At 45.1% G+C, this 25,732-nt stretch overlaps 1 protein-coding gene across 1 annotated transcript in view; it reads right to left on the bottom strand.

Annotated features, from left to right (window-relative positions):
• Positions 1-25,732, bottom strand: part of PSD3 (pleckstrin and Sec7 domain containing 3) — a 180,881-nt gene that overhangs the window by 27,156 nt on the left and 127,993 nt on the right. Inside the window, exons 8-10 of the mRNA XM_054986834.1 lie at positions 16,234-16,277; positions 1,901-2,094; positions 482-552 (exon numbers count right to left, since the gene is read on the bottom strand). Coding sequence (XP_054842809.1) covers positions 482-552; positions 1,901-2,094; positions 16,234-16,277 — 309 coding nt within the window. The remainder of the gene's footprint in view (positions 1-481; positions 553-1,900; positions 2,095-16,233; positions 16,278-25,732) is intronic.

Here is a 25,732-nt window from a genome sequence, read left to right as displayed (position 1 = left end):
GGACTATCCAGGTAAGGGCAGATAAGTGGTTACAAAATGATTATTCTTGGCAAAACCCACAAAATATGGGAGTGTTAAAGCAGCATAGCACTTTTCTTCAAAACGCTCCTCACAGTTGCTGTAGGCATTCTGCATGGAGAACATGACCCGCACTTCCTCTTCCTATGCTTCTGAGTTCCATGAGGCAGGGGTGCGTGGGAAAGGAAACATCCTCCCAACACGGAAGTCTTTCTCCTCTGCTTCCCTGGAGACAAGACCCGGAGGGCTCTTGCTTCCTGTCTTCTCATGAAACACCCAAAGCAGGTGATTTTGAGGGGTGGGGGTGGGGAATGGTATTTGCAAGACAGCTTGTTATTCACTTGGTGCCCACAAGCTGCTTAGTCACTGATGTGCCAATAAGAAAGGGCTGAAAGCCGTTGCTTTCTTTTTCCTCTAAAGAGAGATCAGGGAGCGTTTTGTTTTTTGCAAGAAAAGCTCTTACCTTTTGCAAATAAAGCACAGTTCCCTTCAGCACAGCATAAAAGGTTTTCCAGCCTCTTTTTCCACGTGGAGCTACGGAAAGAAAATGGAGGGGGGGGACACACATAAAAAGCTGTGTAACTTAACAACTAAAAACTGTGCTCTGTCTGGGCTCGTCAGATGTGTAATATCTCCCCTGAATAATGGATAATTTAAATGTAAAAGGGTAGGGGGAGGAGGGGAAGCCAGCAGCAGCACATAAACCCTGTTTGTTGGTGCCTTGCCCTTCTCGGAAGAAAGGCTTCTAATATTCTTCCTTTTTTCCTAGCTGCTCCTCAGTTTGCTGGAATCATTATTTTCACCAGGGCTCATTTCCAGGGGGAACATACAGGAACGCAGTTCTGGCAGATCCCCCAAAAGGTCACATGTCATGTGGCCCCGCCCACCTGACTCTTGGCCATTTGGGGCCCATTTCAGCCTGGATTGGGGCTGAAACGGCCCAGATTGGGCCTCTGATGGTGGTGGATCACTCTCCCGCTCAGCAGTGGCCCAATCCTGACCATTTTGGGCCCCTTTTCGGCCATTTTCAGCCCCTTTTTGCCATTTTGGGCCCAATTTCAGCCCTGAATGGCCAGAATTGGGTCCAAAACAGCCAGGATAGGTGATGTCAGGGGTGTGGCATATGCAAATCAGTTATGCTAATGACACGCTTCTGGTGATGGCAAGGGGCGTGGCATATGCAAATCAGTTATGCTAATGAGTTCTTCCAGCTCTTTTTCTACGAAATGACCCCTGATTTTCACCAAAACCACTTCTTCTCCAAGTAGGGCCCAGAGAAGGTTTTTTGGGTGGGTTTGGGGCACATGGAAATTGTGTGCAGGGAAAGCCACCCTCAGCCTATCCCAAAGGAAGAGCATAATGAGACAACGAAGACGTATTTTGTAATCCACCTTGAGCCTCAGTGAGAAATGAAGTTATTAATACATAAATAAATACAAACACATACAAGCATGCCACAAGTAGGCTGTGCAAGAGTGTGCCAGGAGTAAAATCCTAAAAGTAAAGAGTCTGGTGTAGGAAAGGAAAGCTATCAGAATATACATCCCATCTTCAGATATCTGGTGGAAATGGAATGGAACCTTCTTACAGCCTATCCTAGGCAAGTGAAATGGGCCAGATGGGAAACAACCAGGGCTGGTAGCAGGAGGCCAAAAACATCAGAGGAGAGAGTTTTCTTCCTAGGTTGATCTTTGTCTGCTGAAATTACTCCTTGAAAACCCTCAAGTGCATGTTGACAGGGTGAACACGCCCTCACTTCTCCCTCTGGCCTATGGGAAAGCTGCACAGAAGGCCCTTCGCTCCCTCTTTGCCTCTGAAAGCCTCTCCCTCACAGAGGAATATGGAGACCAACCCTAGTTCTCCTCTATCAAAAGATACTCACTCTTCTTTCCGTCCATATCGGCATGGATTTTACGTGCCAGGAATCCCGTTTTATACACAGCAGCATTTGGGTCATGAGGAATGTCAAGGAATGGGTTACCAGAATTGCCGATGCGGTTGATGGCCTTTGACTGGTTTGCATTGTCCTTCTCGTCAGTACCATCGGAGGGGGATTTTTTCTTTTCTTCATCGTCTCTAGAGCAAATGGTGAAAAAGAAGGGGGAAAGCCACGTTCACCTGGCAAATCCATCACTTTTTTAGGTGTACCACAGACAAGGAACAGAACAAGGTTTTACTTCTAGGTTCACAGACCAAATAAATGGAGTAACATTTATGGCTGGTTCACACACTACGAAATCCACATGGCAATCACAAGGACTTTGATCAGACCATCAAAGTCCATGCTGAAAACTCAATTCTCAGGTGTTTAGGGCTTGATTACAGAATCACAGAGTTGGAGGGGGCCATACAGACCTTCTAGTCCAACCCCCTGGCCAATGCAGGATGAGCCTAAAGCATCCCTGACAAATATTCATCCAGCCTCTTCTTGAAAATTGCCAGTGAAGGGGACCTCACCACCTCCCTAGGCAGCTGATTCCACCTTTGTACTACTCTGGCCTACTCTGATTAGAAGCAGGACCCTGGAACTCGGGGAGCAGGTATTTAAGCTTCCCCTTACAACTTCTTCCCTAGGTAGCTGCTTATTTGTCCCTTTGGGAGAACGCGACTACATGTAAGTTGCCCCAATGAGGCAAATGGTGGCTCACCAGGGACATTTTAGGTCAGGAAACTGGAGCATGCTGGAGGGAGGAGACTTAAGCCCCCACAGCATACCTGTCAAAGACATATGGACTTCCTAATGTATGAATTAGCCTTGTTGCATCCATGATTTTACATACATTCCTGTGGTCCAAAATGAACCAAGGTATTAATGTATGCCTCATTTTAAACCACAAACAAATACTCGCTTTGGTGGGATGGCTCATATTTCTATTTAGGGATATGAATCAGAACTGAAACTTTTGTGCCATTCTCCTGGGAATAAAATTTTGCATCCGTTGGCTTCAACAGTCACATTTCACACCAAGAGAATAACATCGGGTTTATCTGTGTAATTGGGAGGTTTAGATCAAGGTTATGCGCATTCTGCATCTCAAAAACATGCATAAACATGGAATCTAGTATCAGGGGCATATTAAGAATTTAATCCTTCTGTTTCAAATAAAAAAGAGGGAAGAGAGAGATAAATTTAAGCATCCAAAGGTTGAGAGAACAGTTGCCTGCTTGGTACAGGGTGGACATTTTTTGGAAGTGGTTCAGAGGTTCCAGACAGCCCCCGTCTCTGCCCAATGGTTTTCTTTATTTTTAACCAAACTTGCCCTGCTTCTCTGCGCAATCGAAGAGGTTTAAAGATCAGGTAAAAAAAAATCACAACAGGACACTAAAAACACATTATAATAAATATAATTAAACAATACAGTCCGTATCTATCTATTCTTCCCGTGAAGCTTAATTATCCTCCCTGAAACCCCATTTGCAGATCAGCTAGAAAAAGCTCAGTGAAACAAAAATGCTGTACATAACTGAAGAGGGGACCTTGTTGGGTAGATCATTCCACAGCTTAACCTGAAACCCTAACTGTATTCCCAGCTTGTTATGTTTTGCCTTTATTGTCTTCTTCCCCTATCAAAAGATAAACTGTAAATTCCTTAGGGGCAGGGAACCTGTGTTGTGTTGACATTACCCTATTAGCACTGATAGTATTTAAGAAGTAGCAACATAGCCTGTTGTGGCAGAAAATACAACTGGATCGAGCAGGGCCTTGGGAGGGCCTTAGTAGCAGCAGCCTCTTCACGGTTTCCAGAGGGCCACTGTGGTGCCGACGACTCACTTTTTTTCTGGGTGCACCTGTGCAGGCGACTAGGATAAAAAGTGAGTCGTCGGCTACACAGTTTGCCTTTCATATATTAGGATTGGAGAAGGGGGGACAAACAAAACTATCTCATGATGACAGAAAGCATGCTGCAAGCAGCTACTTAGAATACAAACACAGAAGAAAAACCTAGCAAATAAAAGTAGAGATGGATAACATTCTCTATGATCGGTACTGCAACTAGAAAAGTAGGAAGAAAAAGAGATGCTTAAAAAGGAGCACTGAGATAGTGGTGAGTGTTTTGCGGTTCTCACTGATCGTGCCACTTGCTCTGATCATGGGAGAAAATTTAAAGTTGCTATGATTAATATAGAGACAGTTGGATTTCTGGTCTTCCTTGTGCGTGCAGAGAATATAAACTATATTGAGCCTAAAAGGGAGGGCTTTGTAACATAGTGAAATTCCATTATAATTGGAGAAACTTCAGCTTTCTGTGTGCAAGGGAATATGTTATTCCTGTAGTCTCGGGGCACAGTCTTGACACAGGTGAACTGGTCATGACTATTGGAACAGCAAGAGGTCTAAAAGCATAAATTGTGAAACAAACAAAAAATCATTCAGCAGCTCTCTGTATAGCATTGGATCAAGGACATATTGGCAAGGTTTAATCCTGCTGTAATCGCAGCAGGCAATTTAAAAAACTCTTGTTTTGAGCAGAAAAACAAGAACAGTGAGACTTCCAGAGAGTATCTTGTCAGATTGGTAGTTCTTTTTTATCCTGGATTTGTTGGCAAGGCACCAGTTCAGTTCGTTCCAATATCACTGGAAGCACATGAACCAGAGAGAGCAAAGGGCTGTGTGTGTGTGTTTAATCAAAATGTAAGAGCCATCTGTTTCACCCATGACAGCTGAGCATTATGTTTCCCATACTGCACATGGTCCAATCTAGGGCACGGGTGGAAAGAGGCCACAGTCGTATGAATTCATGAAACTGCATTATACTGAGTCTATCAACCTGCTGGAGACTCCTCCGACTGGCCTACCAAGGTCTGCAGGCACTCTTTCCCAGCCTTGCCACCAGAGCTCTCTCTTAGGTAGGGTTGCTAGGGACTTAACCCATGTGCTTCTGCATGTGCCCTCCTACTGCGTCATGCACCATCCTCATATGCCCCTATGCTGCCAGTGCATGAGATACCGCCGCAAGTAGCTTTTGATGCAGCTGAATAAAAGCAGTGAATGCGTCGTCTTCTTTCCTGTGTGCTGAAATCAGTCACAGTCCGGCCCAAAATTAATGGAACTGCTGGGGGAGAGCTATTTTCAGAATGCGCCTTCTGGGCACAGCTTTCTTGGTGGCAATTCTGTCAGCTTTGGAATGCTGTGATTGATGAACAGTAATCAGCCGTATGCAAAATGTCCTTGATTCCAAACTTTAAAAAAGATAAGAAGTAGTAACTTATGCCAAGTTCTATCCGCTTACACTCATTTTCCCCCAAGCCTCCTTTCACACTCCCAGTAAAAGAATCATAGACTCACAGAATCATAGAGTTGGAAGGGGCCATACAGACCATCTAGTCCAACCCCCTGCCCAGTGCAGGATCAGCCTAAAGCATCTCTGACAAGTATTCGTCCAGCCTCTTCTTGAAAAGTGCCAGTGAGGGGGAGCTCACCACCTCCCTAGGCAGCTGATTCCACTTTTGAACTACTCTGACCGTGAAAAAGTTTTTCCTAATATCCAGCCGGTACCTTTGTGCATGTAATTTAAGCCCATTGCTTCGTGTCCTACCCTCTGCTGCCAACTGGAACAGCTCTTTGCCCTCCTCCAAATGACAGCCTTTCAAATATTTAAAGAGAGCGATCATGTCCCCCCTCAACCTCCTCTTCTCCAAACTAAGCATTCCCAAGGCCCTCAGCCTTTCCTCGTAGGGCTCAGTCTCCAGACCCCTGATCATCCTTGTCGCTCTCCTCTGCACCCTCTCGATTTTGTCCACATCCTTTTTGAAGTGAGGCCTCCAGAACTGCACACAATACTCCAGGTGTGGCCTGACCAAGGCAGTATAGAGAGGGGCTATGACCTCCTGCGATTTCGATGTTATGGCCCCTTTGATACAACCCAGGATTGAATTAGCCTTTTTTGCCACCACATCACACTGACTGCTCATATTCTGTTTACAGTCCACTCTTACCCCAAGATCCCTTTCACATATACTACTGCCCAGAAGTGTATCCCCCATCCAGTATTTGTGCTTCCCATTTTTGTGGCCCAGATGTAATACTGTGCACTTGTCTTTGTTGAATTGCATCCTATTCACAGCTGCCCACTTCTCCAGAGTATTCAGGTCTTGTTGAATTTTAATTCTATCTTCTTGGGTGTTTGCTACCCCTCCCAATTTGGTATCATCAGCAAATTTAATGAGCAGCCCTTCCACTCCTTCATCCAGATCATTGATAAAAATATTGAAAAGTACCGGGCCCAAAACCGAGCCCTGCAGCACCCCACTGGACACCTCCCTCCAATCGGATGAAACGCCGTTGACCACTACTGTTTGAGTGCGGTGCTCCAACCAGTTCCCTATCCACCGAACTGTCCTATAGTCTACTCCACAGTCTTCCTGTTTGCCCATCAGAATGTCATGGGGGACCTTATCAAAAGCTTTACTGAAATCCAGATAAATCACGTCAACAGAGTTCCCCCGATCCAGTAAGCTGGTCACTCAATCAAAGAAGGAAATCTAGTTGGTCTGGCAAGATCTGTTGGGAACAAAACCATGCTGACTTCCCCAGATCACTGAGTGGTCCTTCAGATGCTTACAGATTGATCCCTTTAAAATTTGTTCTAATATCTTCCCAGCAACAGAAGTCAGACTGACCGGCCTGTAGTTTCCCGGGTCATCCTTCCTCCCTTTCTTAAAGATTGGGATAACATTTGCTCTTCTCCAATCTTGTGGCACATCCCCAGTCCTCCAGGAGGCCTTGAAGATGATGGACAGGGGTTCTGCAAGTTCTCTGTAAAGTTCTTTCAGCACTCTTGGGTGCACCCCATCCGGCCCAGGGGATTTGTATTCATCCAGTGCAGCCAGATGCCTCTCCACTACCTCTCTGTCAATGTCAATTAGCCACTCAGGTGTCCTGCCACATTTTCTACTATCTCTAGATGTGCCTGAGTTCTTCAGGGAGAAAACAGAGGCAAAAAAGTCATTAAGCCTGTCTGCTTTTTCTCTGTCCTGCATCAGAGTTTCTCCATCTACTCCCAACAGCGGTCCAATTGCCTCTTTTACCTTGCGTTTGCTTCTCACATATCTGTAGAAGTCTTTCTTAGTGTAGCGAGCCCTCCTGGCCAGACCCAGCTCGTACTGAGCTTTGGCCTCTCTGATGGCTGATCTGCAGTACCTAGTAACCATCATATACTCCTCTTTAGAGGTCTGTCCTTCTCTCCATTTCCTGAACATTTCCTTTTTCTCCCTTAGCTTATTCTGGAGCTCTCTGTGCATCCACATCGGTTTCTTGGAGCCCTTACCATGTTTCCGTCTTGCTGGGATAGTGAGGGCTTGAGCTTGCAAAAGCTCGTGTTTGAGAAGGGCCCACCCTTCACTCGCTCCTTTCCCTTCCAGCACACGCCCCCATGGAATGACTCTCATCAAGCCTCTGAGTTAATCTAAGTTGGCCCTATGAAAATCTAACCTACGAGTCTGGCTACGAACTTCCTTGGCTCCCCACAGCAACTGGAATTCAAGAAGGACATGGTCACTTCCCCCTAAGGTCCCCACCACCTTCATCTCATCTACCAATTCTTCCCTGTTGGTTAATATCAAGTCTAGTATGGCCGAACCCCTTGTAGCTTCCTCCACCTTTTGAAAAAGGAAGTTATTGGCCAGGCAGGTCAGGAAATTGCGTGATTCATGACGCTTTGCTGAGCCTGTCTCCCAGCACACATCGGGAAAGTTGAAGTCACCCATAATTACAAGGTTCTGATGTCTGGGTACTCTGCCAATCTGTTCAAAGAGAGCAGCATCCATTTCTTCTCGCTGGTCAGGTGGTCTGTAGCAGACTCCAACAATAATACCCTTTGTCCTTCCTCCCCTTATTTCTACCCATATACTTTCCACCGGGCTGTCCGCCCCACTCTCCATAACTTCTTGACAATCAAGCCCTCTCCTCACATACAACACCACTCCACCTCCTCTTCTACACTTCTGGTTTTTCTTGAACAACTCATACCCATCCACTAGCACATTCCAGTCATGGGAATCATCCCACCAAGTCTCAGTAATTCCTACTATATCATAGCCCTCTGTTTGCAATAGAAGCTCAAGCTCTTCTTTCTTATTGCCCATACTTTGGGCATTGGTATATAGACACTTGTAGCCTTGTACCTTTGTTTGACCTTTCCTACCCAGGTGGGTCCCCACTGTGTTCACTTCATCACTGAAGTCGCCATGTCGATCGTCTCCTTCCCCTTGCGGCATCAGTTTAAAGTTCTCCTGATGAAGTTCTCCAGGGTCGTTCCAAACGTTTTCTTCCCTGCCCTTGAGAGGTGAAGCCCATCATGTGCTAGAAGGCCTTCTCTAAGAAAACCTATCCCATGGTCGCAGAACCCAAAGTGCTCCTGCCGGCACCACCATCTCAGCCAGCGATTCACCTCAAGTATGGTCTGCTCCCTGCGTGCTCCTCTTTCTGTGACTGGAAGGATAGAAGAGAATACCACCTGAGCCCCCAATGTCTTCAACTGCCTTCCAAGGGCTTCAAAATCCTCTTTAATTCTTGCAACAGTATTCGAAGCCGTGTCGTTCGTTCCCACATGAATCAGCACAAACGGGTACTTATCAGCAGGCTTGATGAGTTTTGGCAGCCGGTCGGTAATATCCTGAATTCTGGCTCCCGGCAAGCAACACCTCTCTCGGAATAGGGGATCTGGCCCAGAGACATGGTGTTCCATACCCCTGAGCAAAGAGTCCCCGACGACTACCACCTTCCGTTTTTTTCCACTTCCATGTGGCCCCATGTCTTCTGCACTCCCTCTTCCAGATCTTTGAGGTTCTCCTTCCACTGTCACCTCTGTCACCATCTCTAGCACTTCAAAGCGATTCTTGAGCTCAAGTGAACCAGAGCATCTTCTTCGTTGATGCCTTCGGGTTTGTACTGTAGATCTGAGAGGAGGCTCAGAAGGGAGATCGACTCTTTCTCCTCCTTGACTTTCCTCTTCTTGGCTGTGCAGAGCCCCCAGGCTGTTGTCAATAAAATCCTCTCCCTCCTTGATCTCCTGAAGGGTGGTGATCCTCTCCTCCAGGCTCTGAACCTTTTTTTCCAAAACTCTGACCAGCTTACACTTCTGGCAAGTGAACTCTGTCTTCTCTTCTGGGAGGAAAACAAACATGGCACACTCCATGCAGGTGACTGCAAAGGGGGCTTCATTAGACATGATTGCCTTCCAAATATACCTAGAGTACTAGCAGAACCAGTATACTAGCAGAGTTTCAGATCCCCCAGGCAGATCCCCAGGCTAAGAACCCTTTGGCTCTCGCCAAAGGCTCACGCCTCTGGCGAGGAGGAGCCTTTTGTTTCAAAAGGTGCCTTCCTGCCTAGCCCAGCAGGGCCCCAGGACACTAGGGGGCGGGGCTTGTAACCACGAGCAACAGCAACCAGCTGCAAACAACAGCAATTCACTCAGCCCCCAACAGCCTCACAACAGCAATTCACTCAGCCCCCAACAGCCTCACACAGAACTTAACCAGAACCACTCTCTAGCAAACTACCCAGAACCACTCACCCTCAGCTTCTCACACAGTAGCTAGGAAAGGCAAAAGGCAGAAAGACAACAAACCCTTACCTTCTAGCTTCAGCTCTCCAAATGTTAAGATGCTTATAGAAACATAGAGTTGGAAAGGACCCCAAAGGTCATCTAGTCCAACTCCCTGCACAGTGCAGTAAATTCACAGCTACCTGTCCTCACTTCCCCAGTGATCCCTTGCTCTATGCCCAGAGGAAGGAAGGCAACCCCCCCCCCCCGCCCCCGGACAATCTGGCCTGAAGGAAATTTCCTTCCTGACTCCAAAGTGGTGACCAGCATTGCCCAGGGCATATAAAAAAGGACTGTTAGCTTACTGTCGACCGCTTTGAGCAAATACAAAAGGAGTTACATAAATGATTTTGATTACTAATAATAATATTCATCGCCATCATCATTATCTAGCTATAGCCAATCAATTGGATGGGTAGAATTGAGAGTTGTACAATTGTGTGGGGGACCCTAACCTCAACTCTCCCTGCCTTGCATTTCCTTTTCTTTGCCCTGTTCCCTCATCTATGGAAGAATAACAGGGGTCTGTGCAATGCAATGCCTAGACTATCCTTTTGACAAGCATCATTGCCATCAAGGACTTTCTAGGAAATGCCTGTCAGGTTGGTTTAAAGCAGTGCCGTCAGTTCCAAATGAAGGAGGCAAATCCCACCTCAGACCGTCCCTTTCTCAGTTGCTGATTACATTCCCTGGCACTGCCTAAAATGCGAGAGCTGAGAAGAAGGCACGAATGTTACCCTCTGCTGTGGAACCAAGGAAGACTTCTCCAAATTGACACTTAGACCCGATTGTTGGAGGGTTGACAGTACTAATGAGGTGTGGCAAGAGACAGTCTCTCTGGACTGGCCCACGATAAGCCAGTCGTCCAGAGAGGAAAATACAGTGCAACCCTTCTCCCTGAGGTGGCCGACCACTACTGACAAGACCTTGGTGAACACCCAAGCGGTGGAGGAAAGGCCAAAGGGAAGGACCTTGTTCTGGTACCTTTCGGATCCGCATTGGAAACGGAGGTATTTTCTGTAACAAACCAACAGTGGTTTTCCAATAGGGGTAAAGCATCTTTTAATGATAACATTCTGAACTTCCTTGGAACAATAAACTTGTTTACAAAATGGAGATCTAAGATGGGGCAGGAGCCCTCTTTTTATCTACCATAAAATAGTGGGAATAAACCTCATTGGAACCGGAGGATGGAACCTATTCTACTGATTGTTTCAGCAACAGGCTTTGTATCTCCCTCACCAAAACTGCTTGAGGCAGGGAGGAGTTTGTCTTGGGGGGGAATGTTCGGAGGAATAGATTTGAATTCCAGAGAGTAACCTTCCCGAACGACTGACAGTACCCATAGCTCCTGGGTAATTTCCTCCCATGCAGGTAAGGGCAGGGATTGACTGACAGGGAGGAGGGAGGACGACTTGGCTTCAAAAACTTTTTGTGGTGGAGCCTGACTGCTCTCTGGGGGAACTGGAACCATCCTTGGACTTATAACAGTAATACCTCCATTGAGGCTGGTTGGATGGAACCATGGAAGCTGCACGTTGCTGGTTCTGAGGGAAATGTTGGTTGGAGACGGCAACCGACAGTATCTGGGGTTGTTGTGAGGATAAGGTCTTGACGGGAACCCGTGCTAGTAAGGTATGACCAGGATAATGCCCATGGGCCTAGCAGTCACCTTATCATTCTTTATTTTCTTGAGGGCATCGTCAGTGGTTGAGGGCATCGTCAGCTACCCTCAAAGGGTAGCTCTTTAATCCTTAATCTATGGTGTGGAGCTAATGCAGTGGTTCTAAGCCACACATGCCTCCAAATTACTATAGCTGAGGCCATAGATCATGTGGCGCAATCCCCAATGTGTCTCGCAGTGAGAATTTGCTGTTTTGAGAGCTGAAGGGCTTTCCCCTGGAGTATCTTTGCAAGACGCTGTTTCTCATAAGGGATGAGACTTAAGTAAGGACTGATCTTGTCCCAAAGGAACAGCTGGTATCTGGCCATAATGGCCTCATAAGTGCCAATAGGAAATTTAGGGCTGATGAGGCATAAACCTTTCTCCCCAAAATATCAAGCTTCCTGCCCTCCTTATCTGTGATAATTAGCATCCCATAGAAGACCTTTGCTTTGCAGGGTTTCTGTAACGATGGAATTAGCAGGTGGGAGATTGAACAGGAACCCAGTCCCATCTTGCTTGGTTTTATATAGGTTATTTAACTTCTTTGAGGTCACCAACGCAGATGCTGGAGTTGACCAAACCTCTTTTGTGACATCTATCATTCCCTGCATAATTGGGAATGCCACCGGGCCCATTGCCTCGGAGTGGAGAACCTTGAAGACTGGAGGCAATGCAGTTGGAACTGAACAAGTTACTTCAATTTCCAATGACCTTGCCATTCTGATTAGTTGTTCAGAGCAGAGGTGAAGGTCTTCAGTGGGAGACACAGCAGAGTCCTCTATGATACACTCAGGAGGGGATGGCTCGGATGCCAAGTCAAAACCGGAGTCAGAACCGTCGTCGGGATGTGTTCGCAGATCACGTGTTGGCTCTGCAGATTTGGTGTCTTCAGGAAGACTTGGAGGAACCGAGGGTGACTTTGTCTTCATGACTGAAGGACGAGGCTCAGGAGGGTAGTAGTCATCATGCAGGTAGTATTGAGGCGGCAGATAGAGACCCAGAGATCCTTCCATGCTGTAGGCATAGTAATGGTAAGGAGACTCATAAGGGTATGGAACCCATGGGTGTCTGTGACTTCTAACAACCTCGAGACAACTCTTGGTGTCAACTGGAGCCAAAGAAGTCACTTCCTTCTGTGCAGGTTGCACTAGAGAAGGTGGTAGCGGGGATAAAGCTATTCCTAGATCCATGAGGCCTGGAATTTCACCCGCTAAAACGGCAGGAACCGAAGCCAATTTGCGTCTAGGAGTCGACGAGGGCGTTCTCAGAACTGCAGGCAGACTGGACGCTGTGGAGGCGGATGGAGCCAAAGCTGAGGACCGCTCTTTCTTTTGTGGTTTCAGAGTCGGGCGTTTTTCAGTATGCCTTGACTTCAACTTGGCTTTCTTTGACGGCAGCTTGGATGAAGACCGAGATGAGTCAGAATCTTTAGGAACCGGTTCGTATTGTTGGCGCTGGAAGCTGAAATTGGAGGTACCGAGGAGGCCCACTCTGCGTGCTGCAGTCCTTTATTAGTGGCCTTTGAAACCTCGGAGTAGGATATATCTTGGAGGACTGACTCCCACAGAGCCGCTTTTAGGTGCGATACCCGTTCATGTAGTGAATTGTTTGCACACGCCATAGCGCACGGTATTGTGTGCCTCGCCTAGGCACATGAGGCATTTCTCGTGCCCATTGGATTGGGCCATCTTGGATCCCCACTTGAGGCACTTCTTGAAGAGTGTCTTCAAAGTCATCACCTTCTTCTCACTTTCTTTCTTCTTGTTCAAAGCATGTCCTTCTTCAGCAGCAGTTAAAGAAGAACTGAGGGAGGGATTTACTTGCCCCGCCTTTTAAAGCTGCACCCACTCCAAAAGCACGTGGAAAGGCCGGGCGAATGTCTCCAAAGCTTTTGGAGCTTTGATATGTCCGCGGCTGGCCTGCTTATGCGCAGTTCCCATGTGGGACTGCGCAGAAGACATGACGATGAAGTGGGTGCTTTATAACGTGAAAGCCAGCGTGATCCAAAAACTCACATACTCCTACACCAGCATAAAAAAGACAGTCCTTCTTGTATTAAAATGGGCACAGCATTGCTTAGACTGACGTGGTTATTCTGCAAGCGCCTCCACACCACCAGCACAATTCTCTTTGGTTTCAAGGAGCATCAGCATCATAAGGAAATTAACTAAGCCAGGACGACAAGGGGAATGATTAAAGGGCCCTGGCACAGACTCGACTCCTTATGTTTTTCTTTGAATTCCAGCCATTCACTTCCCCAGAGAAGCTGAAGAGGAGGTACACTAGCCTTTCGCAAGTAATTATCTTTGATATCAGTTCGTTGTCAAGCTACCCTTAGGTAATCAAGAGACAAACACTAGACAACCAGCCAACAGGAGGAAACCCAACCCGAGACGAGTTTCTGCCCAGCAGTTCTAACACAATGTCCTCACAGATAAAAGGCAGAAATCTAAGCATGTGTTTTATTCATGTCACCATAGATTAACTGAGGATTTAATTTCTCTTTTGAAGATGAAGTTTCCTAGCCAAATAAAAATGTCTCCCACCCGTTACAAGCAGCTTTTCATCGTTAACAACTCGGCGGGCTTGCTGGAGTCACGGCAGAGATGTGGCTTGCAGGATAACATAGAATTTGCTGACACGGCCTCCTGTTACAAAAGGGCTTGTCTGCTATTTCCTGGGCTGGGTACAATGACCAGAGGCACATATGCCACCAACTTCTTCAACTGTGCAAAGGCAATGTGGTTTAAATTCTATTCATATATTCCATCGAAATGCCGTTAAAATACGAATACTGCTGTAGAGCGGTAACTCCCCATTAGCTGCAAGAACACACTAGTGTATCAAAAGAAAAACCAGTTGGATGCATCTCTGCCCACTGGAGCAGAGAGATTCCATGCAGCATCATTCCCACTGCGTCCCGCCAAGGAAAGGGCAATGACATAATCCAAAAGGGAAGTAGTCAGGGTAGATCAACATTCCAAGATATTGGCTGATTCCGCACACGTTGGATAATGCACTTTCAATGCACTTTAGCTATTGTTTAGAAGTGGATTTTTTGTTTCACACTCGAAAAATTCAGTTCCAAATGATCTCTAAAGAGGATTGGAAGTGCATTATCCAACGTCTGCGGAATCAGCCATAGTTTCAGCTATATAATGAACAGGTGTGATGGAATCTCAGAAGCATTACAATTCTTAGAAAGTATTCTCTCAACCATCAGAGAATGGGGAAGCGGGAGGGCAGCATGACACAGGACACTATTAACCGGATTAACCCACAGTTGCAAGAAGGAGACCTGTCCCTTGTTCCTAAGAGCTGCTCGGGAATTTTTTTTTGTAAGCGTGAAAGAATAGCGTGCCTCCAGTATCAAACTGAGAATAAAACTGTAGACCAGCTATCAAAAATATAGGAAAGCCAGTTTGCTAGGTTCAAAGAGTTTTATGTAAATTATTTAATAAGGTAGGCTGATACAGTAAACGGGAAGGGAGGGCAGAAGTGAGCAAACAATGGCTTGGTGGAGGTAAGATATGAACAGGAACGTCTTCATTCTGAGAGTTAGCCAAAGCAGGCTAAACAGGTCTTCTCAGAAGTAAATTCTGTTTTAGTCAATGGGTCTTACTCCCCGGAAAGCATTCTTAGGACTGCAACCTTAGGTGCCATGCTACACTTAACAGTACTTATTAAATGCTCTTTGTATGGACAGTTATCAACTTACGCTGTGTAATCCACTTTTGAGTCTCAGTGAAAAAGGAAGACTATACAGTAAATAAATAAATGCATCCCAAGCAAATAGATTAAAATGGGTAGCCCTGTTAGTCTGTCTGTAGCAGGAGAGAAGAGCGCAAGAGTTCAGTAGCACCTATAAGACTGACACACTTTGTAGTTGGGTATGAGCTTTCATGAGTCACAGCTCAAGTGACTCAGAAAAGCTCACATCCTTCCACAAATTTTGTTAGTCTTATACAGGGCTTTTTTTCTGGGAAAAGAGGTGGCGGAACTCAGTGGTGGAACTCAGGACCGCACAATGACATCACTTTGGGTCAGCTGGAACAAGGGGGGAGTTTTTTAAAGATTAAATCACCCTAGGTGAAAATGGTCATGTGGCCGGTGGCCCCACCCCCTGATCTCCAGACAGAGGGGAGTTGAGATTGCCCTCCGCGCCACTTGGCGTGGAGGGCAATCTCAACTCCCCTCTGTCTGGAGATCAGGGGGTGGGGCCACCGGCCATGTGACCATTTTCAAGAGGTGCTGGAACTCCATTCCACCACGTTCCTGCTGAAAAAAAGCCCTGGTCCTATAAGTGCTACTGGACTCTTGTGCTCATCCCAAGCAAAATTATACCATTTAAGCCAGTGGCCTCAGAAGGGCATACCTCTGCTTACGAATGCACTGTAGGCCCTGTGAGTTAATGAAGACTGCCTAATAAATGGTTGCTCGAAAGCTTGGAAGCTAAGCAGAGTTGGCCAGAGTTAGCAGTATTTGAATGGAAGACCATCAAGGAAGATGGGGCTGCTATGCAGAGGAAGGCAACGACAAACCATCTCTGCTCATCTCTTGCCTTGAAATCCCTCGATGAGGATGCCACCTGACAACCAGTTTGGTGTAGTGGTTAAGAGTGCCGGGACTATAATCTGGAGAGCCGAGTTTGATTCCCCGCCTCTCCACTTGAAGCCAGCTAGCTGGGTGACCTTGGGTCAGTCACAGCTCTCTCAGAGCTCTCTCAGCCCCACTCACCTCACAGGGTGTTTGTTGTGGGGATAATAATATACTTTGCAGACCCCTCTGAGTGGGTGTTAAGTTGTCCTGAAGGGCAGTATATAAATAAAATGTTGTTATTATTGTTATTGTTATTAATAACAGTGCTTGGTGGAGTGCTGGCGTGGACTTCAGCAACTTCTGGAATTTGTTCTGTATGCTGCCTGCATACCAAATAAGATACCACAAAAGGAATCTTTTTTAAAAAAAAAAACCCTCATTAATTACACACAATATACTTACACTGCCCATTCAAGCTTCTCATTTTTGATTGAATTGTAGAGAGCCTGTAAAAGGAAAGCAAGAAGAAATTACTGGTTGTAGCTTGACCGCAGGAGATTGCTGGTTTGGTTTTTTCATTTTGTTTTTAATCGAAATGTCACAGGCAAACTGCCTTTGATCACAAAGTCATCCACACTTGGCAATGCCTCCCAGGATAAAATTAGGACTCCAGAGAGAAGGAATATTCATCAGTAGGGGTGTTCCACCTAGACTTAACAGAGGCCAAAGCACAGTTTCATGTATAGTGATGCTCTAAACCAAAACAGTAACAGTTTAATATAAAAGATTTATCATAGCAATAGTTGACTGGCAGTTTCAAGGCTGTCTCCGGCTCTTGGTAACACCCATCTGGACCCCAGTATAGCTGCTAAATCAAAGTCACTTCTTTTATTATGCACCTCCATAGCAGCTTTCCCTAGACCTCAAGCCACAGGCAAAGGGCTCTTTAGCCTCTCGCCCTTCTGCAGAGCAAACAGAAGCAGAGGCCTTTGCATAATAGGTCTCCCATCATAATTACTCCTTGGATGCAAGCAAAACTCACAGCAGTAAACAGCTTCTAGAACAAAGCCAATAGAGGCTAAAGAGCCCTTGCCGCGTCTTGCCTAGAGTTCATGAAGCATACTTAATTTTCCCTGTTAGTAACCATAGTGACTTGACAAAATAGGATATCTCAAAGTAGCCGGTCTCACAAGCATATGCCATCTGAGCAAAGCCTTCTGAAGGCACCACCCTGCGAACAGGTGAGATTGGCAAATGCCCACACTCGTGCCTTCTCGGCTGTGGCTCCCACCCTGTGGAACTGCCCACCTGAGGAAGTCCGGGAGGTTCCCAGGTTTCTATCATTTTTTAGAATGTGCAAAACAGAAATGTTCAAGAGGGCAATTTTATAAAGGGACTAGAACTGCAGTATTATAACTGCAGTATTAAATTGTGTTTATTTACCCTATGGCATTATTTATGGAAATGTCCTTGACAGTACTAATCTCACACTGTGTAATCTGCCTTGAGTCTCAGTGACAAAGACAGACTATAAATGACACAAAATAAATAAATAAATAAATAAAAATTATGGAACAGGAGGATGCTTTTAGAAGGGAGAAGGATTGTAGTCTATTGCAATGTTTATTACATGTACCACTTTGCTTTTACTGCACTACAGTCTAGCTTTCTAATCCACGTTCTGTATTGTGGTATGCCAGGCCTTAGAAAGTTTTTTGTTTGCACGGTTTTTTAACTGTAATAATCCCGCTGCACTGTTGATTGGAGGTCTTTGCTGTCAGATTGAATTTTTTAAATATTTTGTGAACCCACGCTGAGAAAGAGGGGCTATGAACAAAGCAAATAAACAAACTTCTATGAGATGTACATAAAGTCACTGCTGAAATCTGAAGGGCGGTTGAATCGGTATAAATCGGCTTGCCCATTTCTGGAAAAGAATCCAGTATTGCCCTCTGTTATTATTCAAGTTCATGAAGAGAACACTGAGAAGGTGGCTTCAGTCAATTCCCAGTTTCCATGTGGCTACATAATTATGCAGTCAGTCAATTTCCATATGGCCAGGCCAGCAAATCAAAACTAAACTCTACTGGGGCACACTGGATGGGTGTAGCTCCTCATACCTCCATAGTATTGTTGAAAAGTAAAGAAAAAGAACATCAGGTCTGTTATCAAATCACTTATTTAACTCTTTATTTGCTTAACTTTGTATTTTTAACTTGATGTGATCCGCTCTGAGCCTGCTTGTGGGGGAGTGGACTACAAATTTAATAAATAAATAACCAAATAAATGAATAAATTTTGAAAAGGTAGGGTTTTAATATCGAAAAGAGGTATCAGGGTTTTTTAGTACATAAACAGACATTAACGGTCTTCTATCCGTTAATCTTTGAATTTCTTGAAGCTATCACAAATCGGTTTGGCATCCAAGCTCAGGAAAGCCCATTTGCCCCCCAAACCAGTGCAGAGAAGATTCCACATCTCCTCCCATGCCAAGACACCTCTCCGACCCCAGTTCCTCTGAGGTGTAAGAGAGTAGAGATGGGCATGATCCGCATTACGATCGAAAAACACCCACGATAATGGCGATCGCACGATCACGATCTGGCGGATCGTGATCGGCCACGGCCAACGATCCAGCGATCGGGAGAGGCTCGGATCGGGGCGTTCGGGCTCGGATCAGGGATCCAGACACTCAGGCGCCAGCAATCTATTCCCCTGGCAACGAAGCCAGGGGAATGCCTGAGCTCTGTTTGCCCACCTTCTGTTGCCCTGGAAACCCGAATGGAAGCCCAGCTTGCCTTGATCAGCAGGGCTTCCTTCCAACCATGGAGCAGCAAAGCAGTCACAAGTTGGGAGAAGACACCCAGGGGAGGGAGGGGGAAGGGGGTGTTCTGTAGCCATGGGCACTCCAATCTCATCCCTGCAAACCCTGATAGGCAGCTCTGACGGCCAAACACAGACCTCCTGTGTTGCTGAATGGGACCTGAGGGGAGGCAGCTTGTTGCCGCCTCCCCGTGCCCGCCAGGCCCGGCGGCCGCCATCATCACCCACCTTCCCACATAATACCAGCGTGCCCCCGCTTTGGCCTCCACGATCCACAGGAACGGGAGATGATTGACGCGAGTCGTTAATTTGGGATCGTTGTTGGCGCCGATCCACAATCCGCTGGATCGTTAAAATTTTTTGGATCGTGCCCATCTCTATAACAGAGTTCCTTCGTCTTTCTTGGTTTGTTTCTACTCCTTAAAGAATGCAGAGTAGTTGCCCGCCCATTCCAACGCTGAACATTTCAGAGAAGAATTAACAGCAACATCATCTCCACAGAGAGTGGAGATATGCCAAAACCCACCCACCCACCATGGTTCTTCATCCCTTTACCATAAAGTGAGAATCATTAGAAAGTTATATTAAGATCAATGGATATCAGGTACAGATAAGTAGAGGTACAGATAAGTAGAGTCAAATATTTAGATATGTATACCCCACTTTTCTCCTCTTATGAGGATCCAAACAGTCTTATAGCATTGTTCTTCCCTTTTATTCTGACAACAACCCTGTGAGGTAGGTTAACCTTAGAGTGACTGGTCCAAGGTCACCCAGAAAATTTTATGGCAGAGCAAGGATTCGAACCTGGCTCTCCTTGATCTTCATCTGACACGCTAACCACTGTATCATCTTGGCCCTCAGAGGCACTCTGATTTCTAGCACATCAGCATCTCGAGAAATGATGAGAATCCTGCTTGGATCTAAAATGGCAAGTCTCAGGCAGTCGCTCCTCCTGTCTCTCTCCCACATGCACTCAAACACACATCCATGCCCAACTTTATCAATCCTAGCCTCACCGCAATACTGGACTGCCCTAGAGCTCTCTTTTGCTTTTCCACCTGGTTGTTTTCCACTACTAAGGATCACCGCAACACAAACAACTGCAACACCTCATTCCAGCCCACAGAAAGCTACAGCCAAGCAAGGCAAGATCCATGATGAACCACTGAGAATCGAATACTTCCATGGCGATTCTGAGGTTTTTTGAGAGAATGCTACATTAGGAGGAGCCCTAGAGACCAGTCTGGGCATCGCAAGTATTACGCTTGCCCAGTCCTGAATCTCTCTAGTTAGAAATTATGTTCCACAGAATAATTCAAAACAGTGCGGCGACACTGTCTCAAAAACATGCCACTGTTCTTTAATCACAAAACAGAAAACGACAAGCTAAGGTTGCAAACTATTAAGAAAATCCATTCATAAAAAGAACTGGGACTTCCCACCATCCAAACAGATTTACCTCTGTTTTCCCAATGCTTGAGTGCCATTGGAGTAACCTGGATTTAATCTTATCACAGAATGCTTAAGCAGCTTTGATTTCAGAGGCTTAAGCACGCTTCAGACTTGCATACCCATGTGGTATTTCACAACCCTGTCAAAAATCAGAACACCTTTCCACTAGGAGTGTGCGATTTGGGATTCCAGTTCAGAAAAAACACCTGAATCAGACCTGATTAGGAAAAATTCGGGATTCCCAAATCGGGCTCAGCATTGCTGGCCCGATTCGGAAATACAAATCAACGCTTTCCAAAGTGATTCAGATCGCTCTGGAAAGCTTAGGGTCATTAGCAAACAGCCAGAAAAGTGCTGCTTGCTTTCAACCTTCCCGCCCCGTCGCTTTCTTCCCCCTATGGGAGGGGGAGGAGGGTTCCCTTATTTCTGACTCTTTTTCCCGCTTCGAAAATTCCAAACTGAATCTCTTTTTTGTTGTACACCCCTACTTTCTACTACAGGGCTGTAATAACTTATGATCCACCAAGATGAATGTAACATACACAGCCATGTACAGTGGCCCATCTGGGACTTCAAAAACAGGGAAAGGAGGCATGAGAATCCAGCGTCTGACAAGCCACGTTAGGTGACTGTGGGTTGCATTTGGTTTGCAGGTCTGGTCTGTGTAAATTATCAAAATGGTTTTGAGTAAATTAAAACCTAGGACCTTCATATTGAAAGAAACTCACACTAAACAATAACCATATCCATATGCTGTTTTGCAGTTTGTCTAAATTTCTATAATCTAATAACATAAAAGTACAAAATGCTACTAGGAATTACCTATTCCATTTATCCTGTCTTTTTTCTATCATGGAAAATATGGTGGTATGGATGGGGTCCCAGCCCGACTCACTCTAGGGTCACTTCAATAAGGTTCCTGCATCATGTGCTCTTGGGCCTAATTATGCCTTAAGAAGTGCTGTTTTCTATGTGCGCCTTATCTTCCAGCTTTTTCTAACTTCATTCTATGCTGTTTCTGTTTAACCTGCGTGATCTCTAAATGAAAGAGTAAGTTCAAATATCAACGGCCAGTGTGAGCTACCATCTTTTCAGGCTGGCCTCCACTCCTCTGCCGTTTATACCAGACACAGAACGATTCAGCTCGCTAAACTTTCCCCAACACTTTTATCCCCATGCCAAGAAAAGCTTAACCTGCCAAATTTCTGCATTTCGGGCAGCTATGAAAGACCTAGGAACTCTGCCGGGGGTGGCTGCGGGAACTGGCAGTCCTTCCTGCCAGGCCTTTCCTTCACTTCCCAGAGGAAAGAGAAGCATAAGAAAATATGGCAGGAATCTCCTAGACCTTAATCTTGGATTTGAGTTGGGTAAACGCCACATTCTTGCTGATGCCTCAGTCAGATGTCTGCCTGGGTGTTGGAACCTTGCCCTGAATACATAATAAGAGGTCATTCATTTTTTCCTCTTTTGATGCTTTCAATACTGGGTACTTAGTGACATACGCTCCATGATTTGCAAAGATGCTAAGTACTTGCAGCAGTCATGATAGAAATAAGTTGATAATAATTATTTGCTCCACACGACATCTCAGTTTTCCTACAACAGACCTCAGCTTTTTGTTTTCCCTTCCAAAGCAGCATCCCCTTCAGATATGAACCAAACCTGGCGCATTATCATTTGGGTTGCAGGAGCTCCATGAACTAGAGTTTACCAAATATATACCCAAGACTCCAAATTCTCACTTAGCATAAGCCTTTGATGATGTCTCTCCTAAAATAGGATTGAATTTTACTGAATTGTGTGTGTTATGTGCCATCAAGTCACTTTTGACTTACGGTGACCCTATGAACGAATGACCTCCAAAACTTCCTATAATTGACAGCCTTGCTGTCAATTATTGAGTCAATCCATCCCATTTTGGGTGTTCCTCTTTTTCTACTGCCTTCCACTTTTCCTTGTGTTATTGTCCTTTCCAATGAATCTTGTATTCCCATGATGTGACCAAAGTATGATAGTCTCAGTTTTGCCATTTTAACTTCTAGGGAGAATTTAGGTTTGCTTTGATCTAGAACCCACTTATTTGTCTTTTTGGCTGTCCATGGCATCCGTAAATCTCTCCTCCGGCTCCACATTTCAAATGATTCTGTCACTTTTCTTCCTTGTCTAACTTTCACTTCCATAAATAGTAATAGAGAACACCATAGTATGAATTATCTTGATCTTGGTCCCCGGCACCACGTCCTTATCCTTAACGATCCTTTCTAGTTCCTCCGTGGCTGCCCTTTCAAGTCTCAATATCCTTCTGATTTCTTGGGTGCAGTCTCCGCTTTGGTTGATGATTCAGCCAAGGAACAGAAAGTCACCAACAATTTCAATTTCTTCACTGTCAGCCTTAAAATTGTGTAATTGGTAGTTATTATTTTTTGTCTTCTTGATTTTCAGCTGTAATCCTGCTTTGGCACTTTCTCTTTTTCAAGAGTTTACTATTTTCTGCCAGTAATGTGGTGTCATGATCTGCGTATCGCAAATTATTAATTTTCCTTCTACCAATTTTCATCTTCTCTTTTTTCCTTCTCTTATATTCTGTATACAGGTTGAACAAATAGAGAGATAATATACATCCTTGTCTGACACCTGTACCTGTTGGAAACCACCCATATTCTGTCCTAACAATAGCCTCTTGACCTGAGTTGAAGTTGTGCATCAACACAATCAGATGTTGTGCCACACCCATTTCTTTTAAAACTGTCTATCGCTTTTCATGATCCAAAGGCTTTGCTGTAATCTGTAAAACACAAAATCATTTTCTTCTGAAAGTCTTTGGTACGCTCCAGTAACCACCATAAATTTGCAATAGGGTCTCTAGTGCTTCTTCCTTTTCTGAATGCAGCTTACACATCTGGCATTTCTCGTTCCATGTATGCTAAGAGTCTTTAAGAGTTGAGCATCACTTTGCTTGTATGGGAAATTAATGAGATGGTCTAATAGTTGCTGCAGTCTTTGACATCTTCTTTTATTTGAACTGGAAAGCAAACTGAGTGTTTCCAATCTGTGGGCCATGTTTTGTTTTCCATATTTGTTGGCGTATTTTTGTTAAAATTGTTGATGGACTCTGTGTTGCATGTTAAAAACCTTTGTAAAAGGAGCTCAGAATTTGGAGGGCATGAGGTTGAACAGGTCTCATTTTTTTTTAAGAGTGGGTGCTGAAGATCTCTCCACAACGAAACAATAAGATAAATTAACTTCAGAGTAAAATCTCAAGAGACTTCCTCACACACATATGCAAAGGCAATACTACAGAGATATCATTGCTAGTGAGGCACAGAATCTTGATGCATTCTTATTTCCAGGGCGTTTTTTCTGGGAAAAGAGGTGGTGGAACTCAGGACCTCACAATGATGTCACTTTGGGTCAGCTGGAACAAGACGAGAGTTTTTTAAAGTTTAAATCACCCTAGATTAAAATGGTCACATGGCCGGTGACCCCGCCCCCTGATCTCCAGACAGAGGGGAGTTTAGATTGCCCTCCGCGCCACATGGCGCAGAGGGCAATCTAAACTCCCCTCTGTCTGGAGATCAGGGGGTGGGGCCATTGGCCATGTAACCATTTTCATGAGGTGCCGGAACTCTGTTCCACCATGTTCCTGCTGAAAAAAAGCCCTGCTTATTTCTATTCCCAAGATTTTATAGCATTTCAAAATCACAGCATTACCTATTTGACAATTGGAAATAGTGCCTCTGTTATGCCACCTTCAACTGCTATAAATACTATCATTTACTGCATTACAGTTGATTCTCGAAAGGATAATTTCAATGGGAACTTAACTAAGCATCTAACCTGTTTTGTTTGGCTCTCATTTTTGGGGATAAGATTTTTTAAATCAACGCATCAGGAGACGTTATTACTCTTAGAACAAATTGGGGACAAAGGCCTAGAAATTACATTACAATGCAGCCAACAGGGGCAGTTCCAACTTCAGTGAAACAGAACAGCAAAATCGGTTGGCTTTAAGTAATGCCAACCTCAGGATGGTGTTTTGACCTGGGCCTCAAGATACTACAGATAATGACGCCTCCAATTCTTGCCTGCTGCCCTCCCGCAGAACGATGCAAAACATGACATGACGCAGAAGGCCCCTGAGGCTTCAATGGCCTGCCAAGTAAATGTCAGGGTCTCTTCTAATCCTCCTGGACTGCTTGCTCTATTTTTACCTGGAAACTAACAGTGCAATCCTAAGCAGGTTTACTCCAGTCTATACCTATTGATTTCAGTGGGCTTAGACTGGGGTAAATCTTCTTAGGATTTCACTGTAAGACAGACTTTCTCTCCCTCTCTAGAGGCAGGCCCCATATGCAACACCCTGATGCAGAACTGCAAGCTGTATTGAAAGAAATGAACCACGTGTATACAGTCTCCCCATTGGTCCTTCTGAAGTGGCTGTGCTTTTAGATGTTTCCATGCACATGTACTGCTCCATCATTCTTTTCCATTTTTCTTCCAGTCAATCATGTCTTCATGTGACGATCACGGGTTCTTTCATCGGGGTTTCTGTTTCGTGTCCCTCATCCTCTCCTACCACCCCTTATTCAAGCAAATCTCCTGCTGGGGTTTTGCTTGCAGAATGGCAGTGGGCTCCCCCCGTCACTGTGATCTTGCAGCTGCTCTCTTGTTATGCGATAGCTTGACAAGCCAACCACTTTTGCATTGCTGTTACACAATGGCGGTTTTCACACTGCTTACAGGCCACGGAACATCGTGCCAAGCTCCCGGAAGGACGACGTCTTCCTAGCGCAATTTCGCATGAGAACGGCACCAGGAAGACGCTGTTGTTCCGGGAGCTTGGCGCGATGTTCTGTGGCCAGTAAGCAGTGTGAAAATGGCCAATATATGGTTTTTTATTCAATAATGTAGAAAATGGATCATTTCTGTATTCAGAATGGATGATAAAAGTCATATAAACACAGAAATAATTAAAATGATCATACCATTTTAAAAAGCTTCAGCTAGTAACATGTATCATTAAACCTTAATCAATGTCTCTATACATGCTGCAACTTGACTCAGATCATCTATACTAGTAAGATTTTCTAGCTTTCAAAAGATAATCTTTTAATTTGTCCAGCCATTCTTGTCTATTCGGAGAAGACTTCTTTTCCCATTACTAGGAGAAGACAAAATGTGCTTCAGAAAAGGCATACAGTGAAAATTCACTGGTTTTAACTGGAAGTTTTCCTACATAGTTCCACAAAAACATCTCTGGAATTAAAATTCCAGTGGCATATTGTACGGTTTTAAAAGATCAAACCCCTTAGCTAATAGCCAAACTAAACTAAACTAAACTAAACTAAACTAAACTAAACTAAACTAAACTAAACTAAACTAAACTAAACTAAAAAATAAACTAAAAAAGAAGAAGAAACATTTGGGCCTGGTGACTGAAAGCAAGTAAGGTTGGTAGTAGGCTTCCCAGTTGCCCGCCGGTGGCAGGGCTTGCCCCACTGCAAACCCCTTGATGATTGTCTGCTACTGGCATGCAACCTGGGAAAATGTGCAACAAGTGTGCTCCTGACGGGGTGCAACAACATCACTTCTGGAAAGTGATGTTATCATGCCAACCACAGGCAAGCTCCCGTGCTTCACTGGGGCCAATTTTGGCTCCAAATGGGCCAGAATTGGTCCTGCA

The sequence above is a fragment of the Eublepharis macularius genome, chromosome 8 (genome assembly GCF_028583425.1).
Source record: "Eublepharis macularius isolate TG4126 chromosome 8, MPM_Emac_v1.0, whole genome shotgun sequence".
Lineage (NCBI taxonomy): Eukaryota > Metazoa > Chordata > Lepidosauria > Squamata > Eublepharidae > Eublepharis > Eublepharis macularius.
This window is presented reverse-complemented; position numbering and strand designations above follow the sequence as displayed.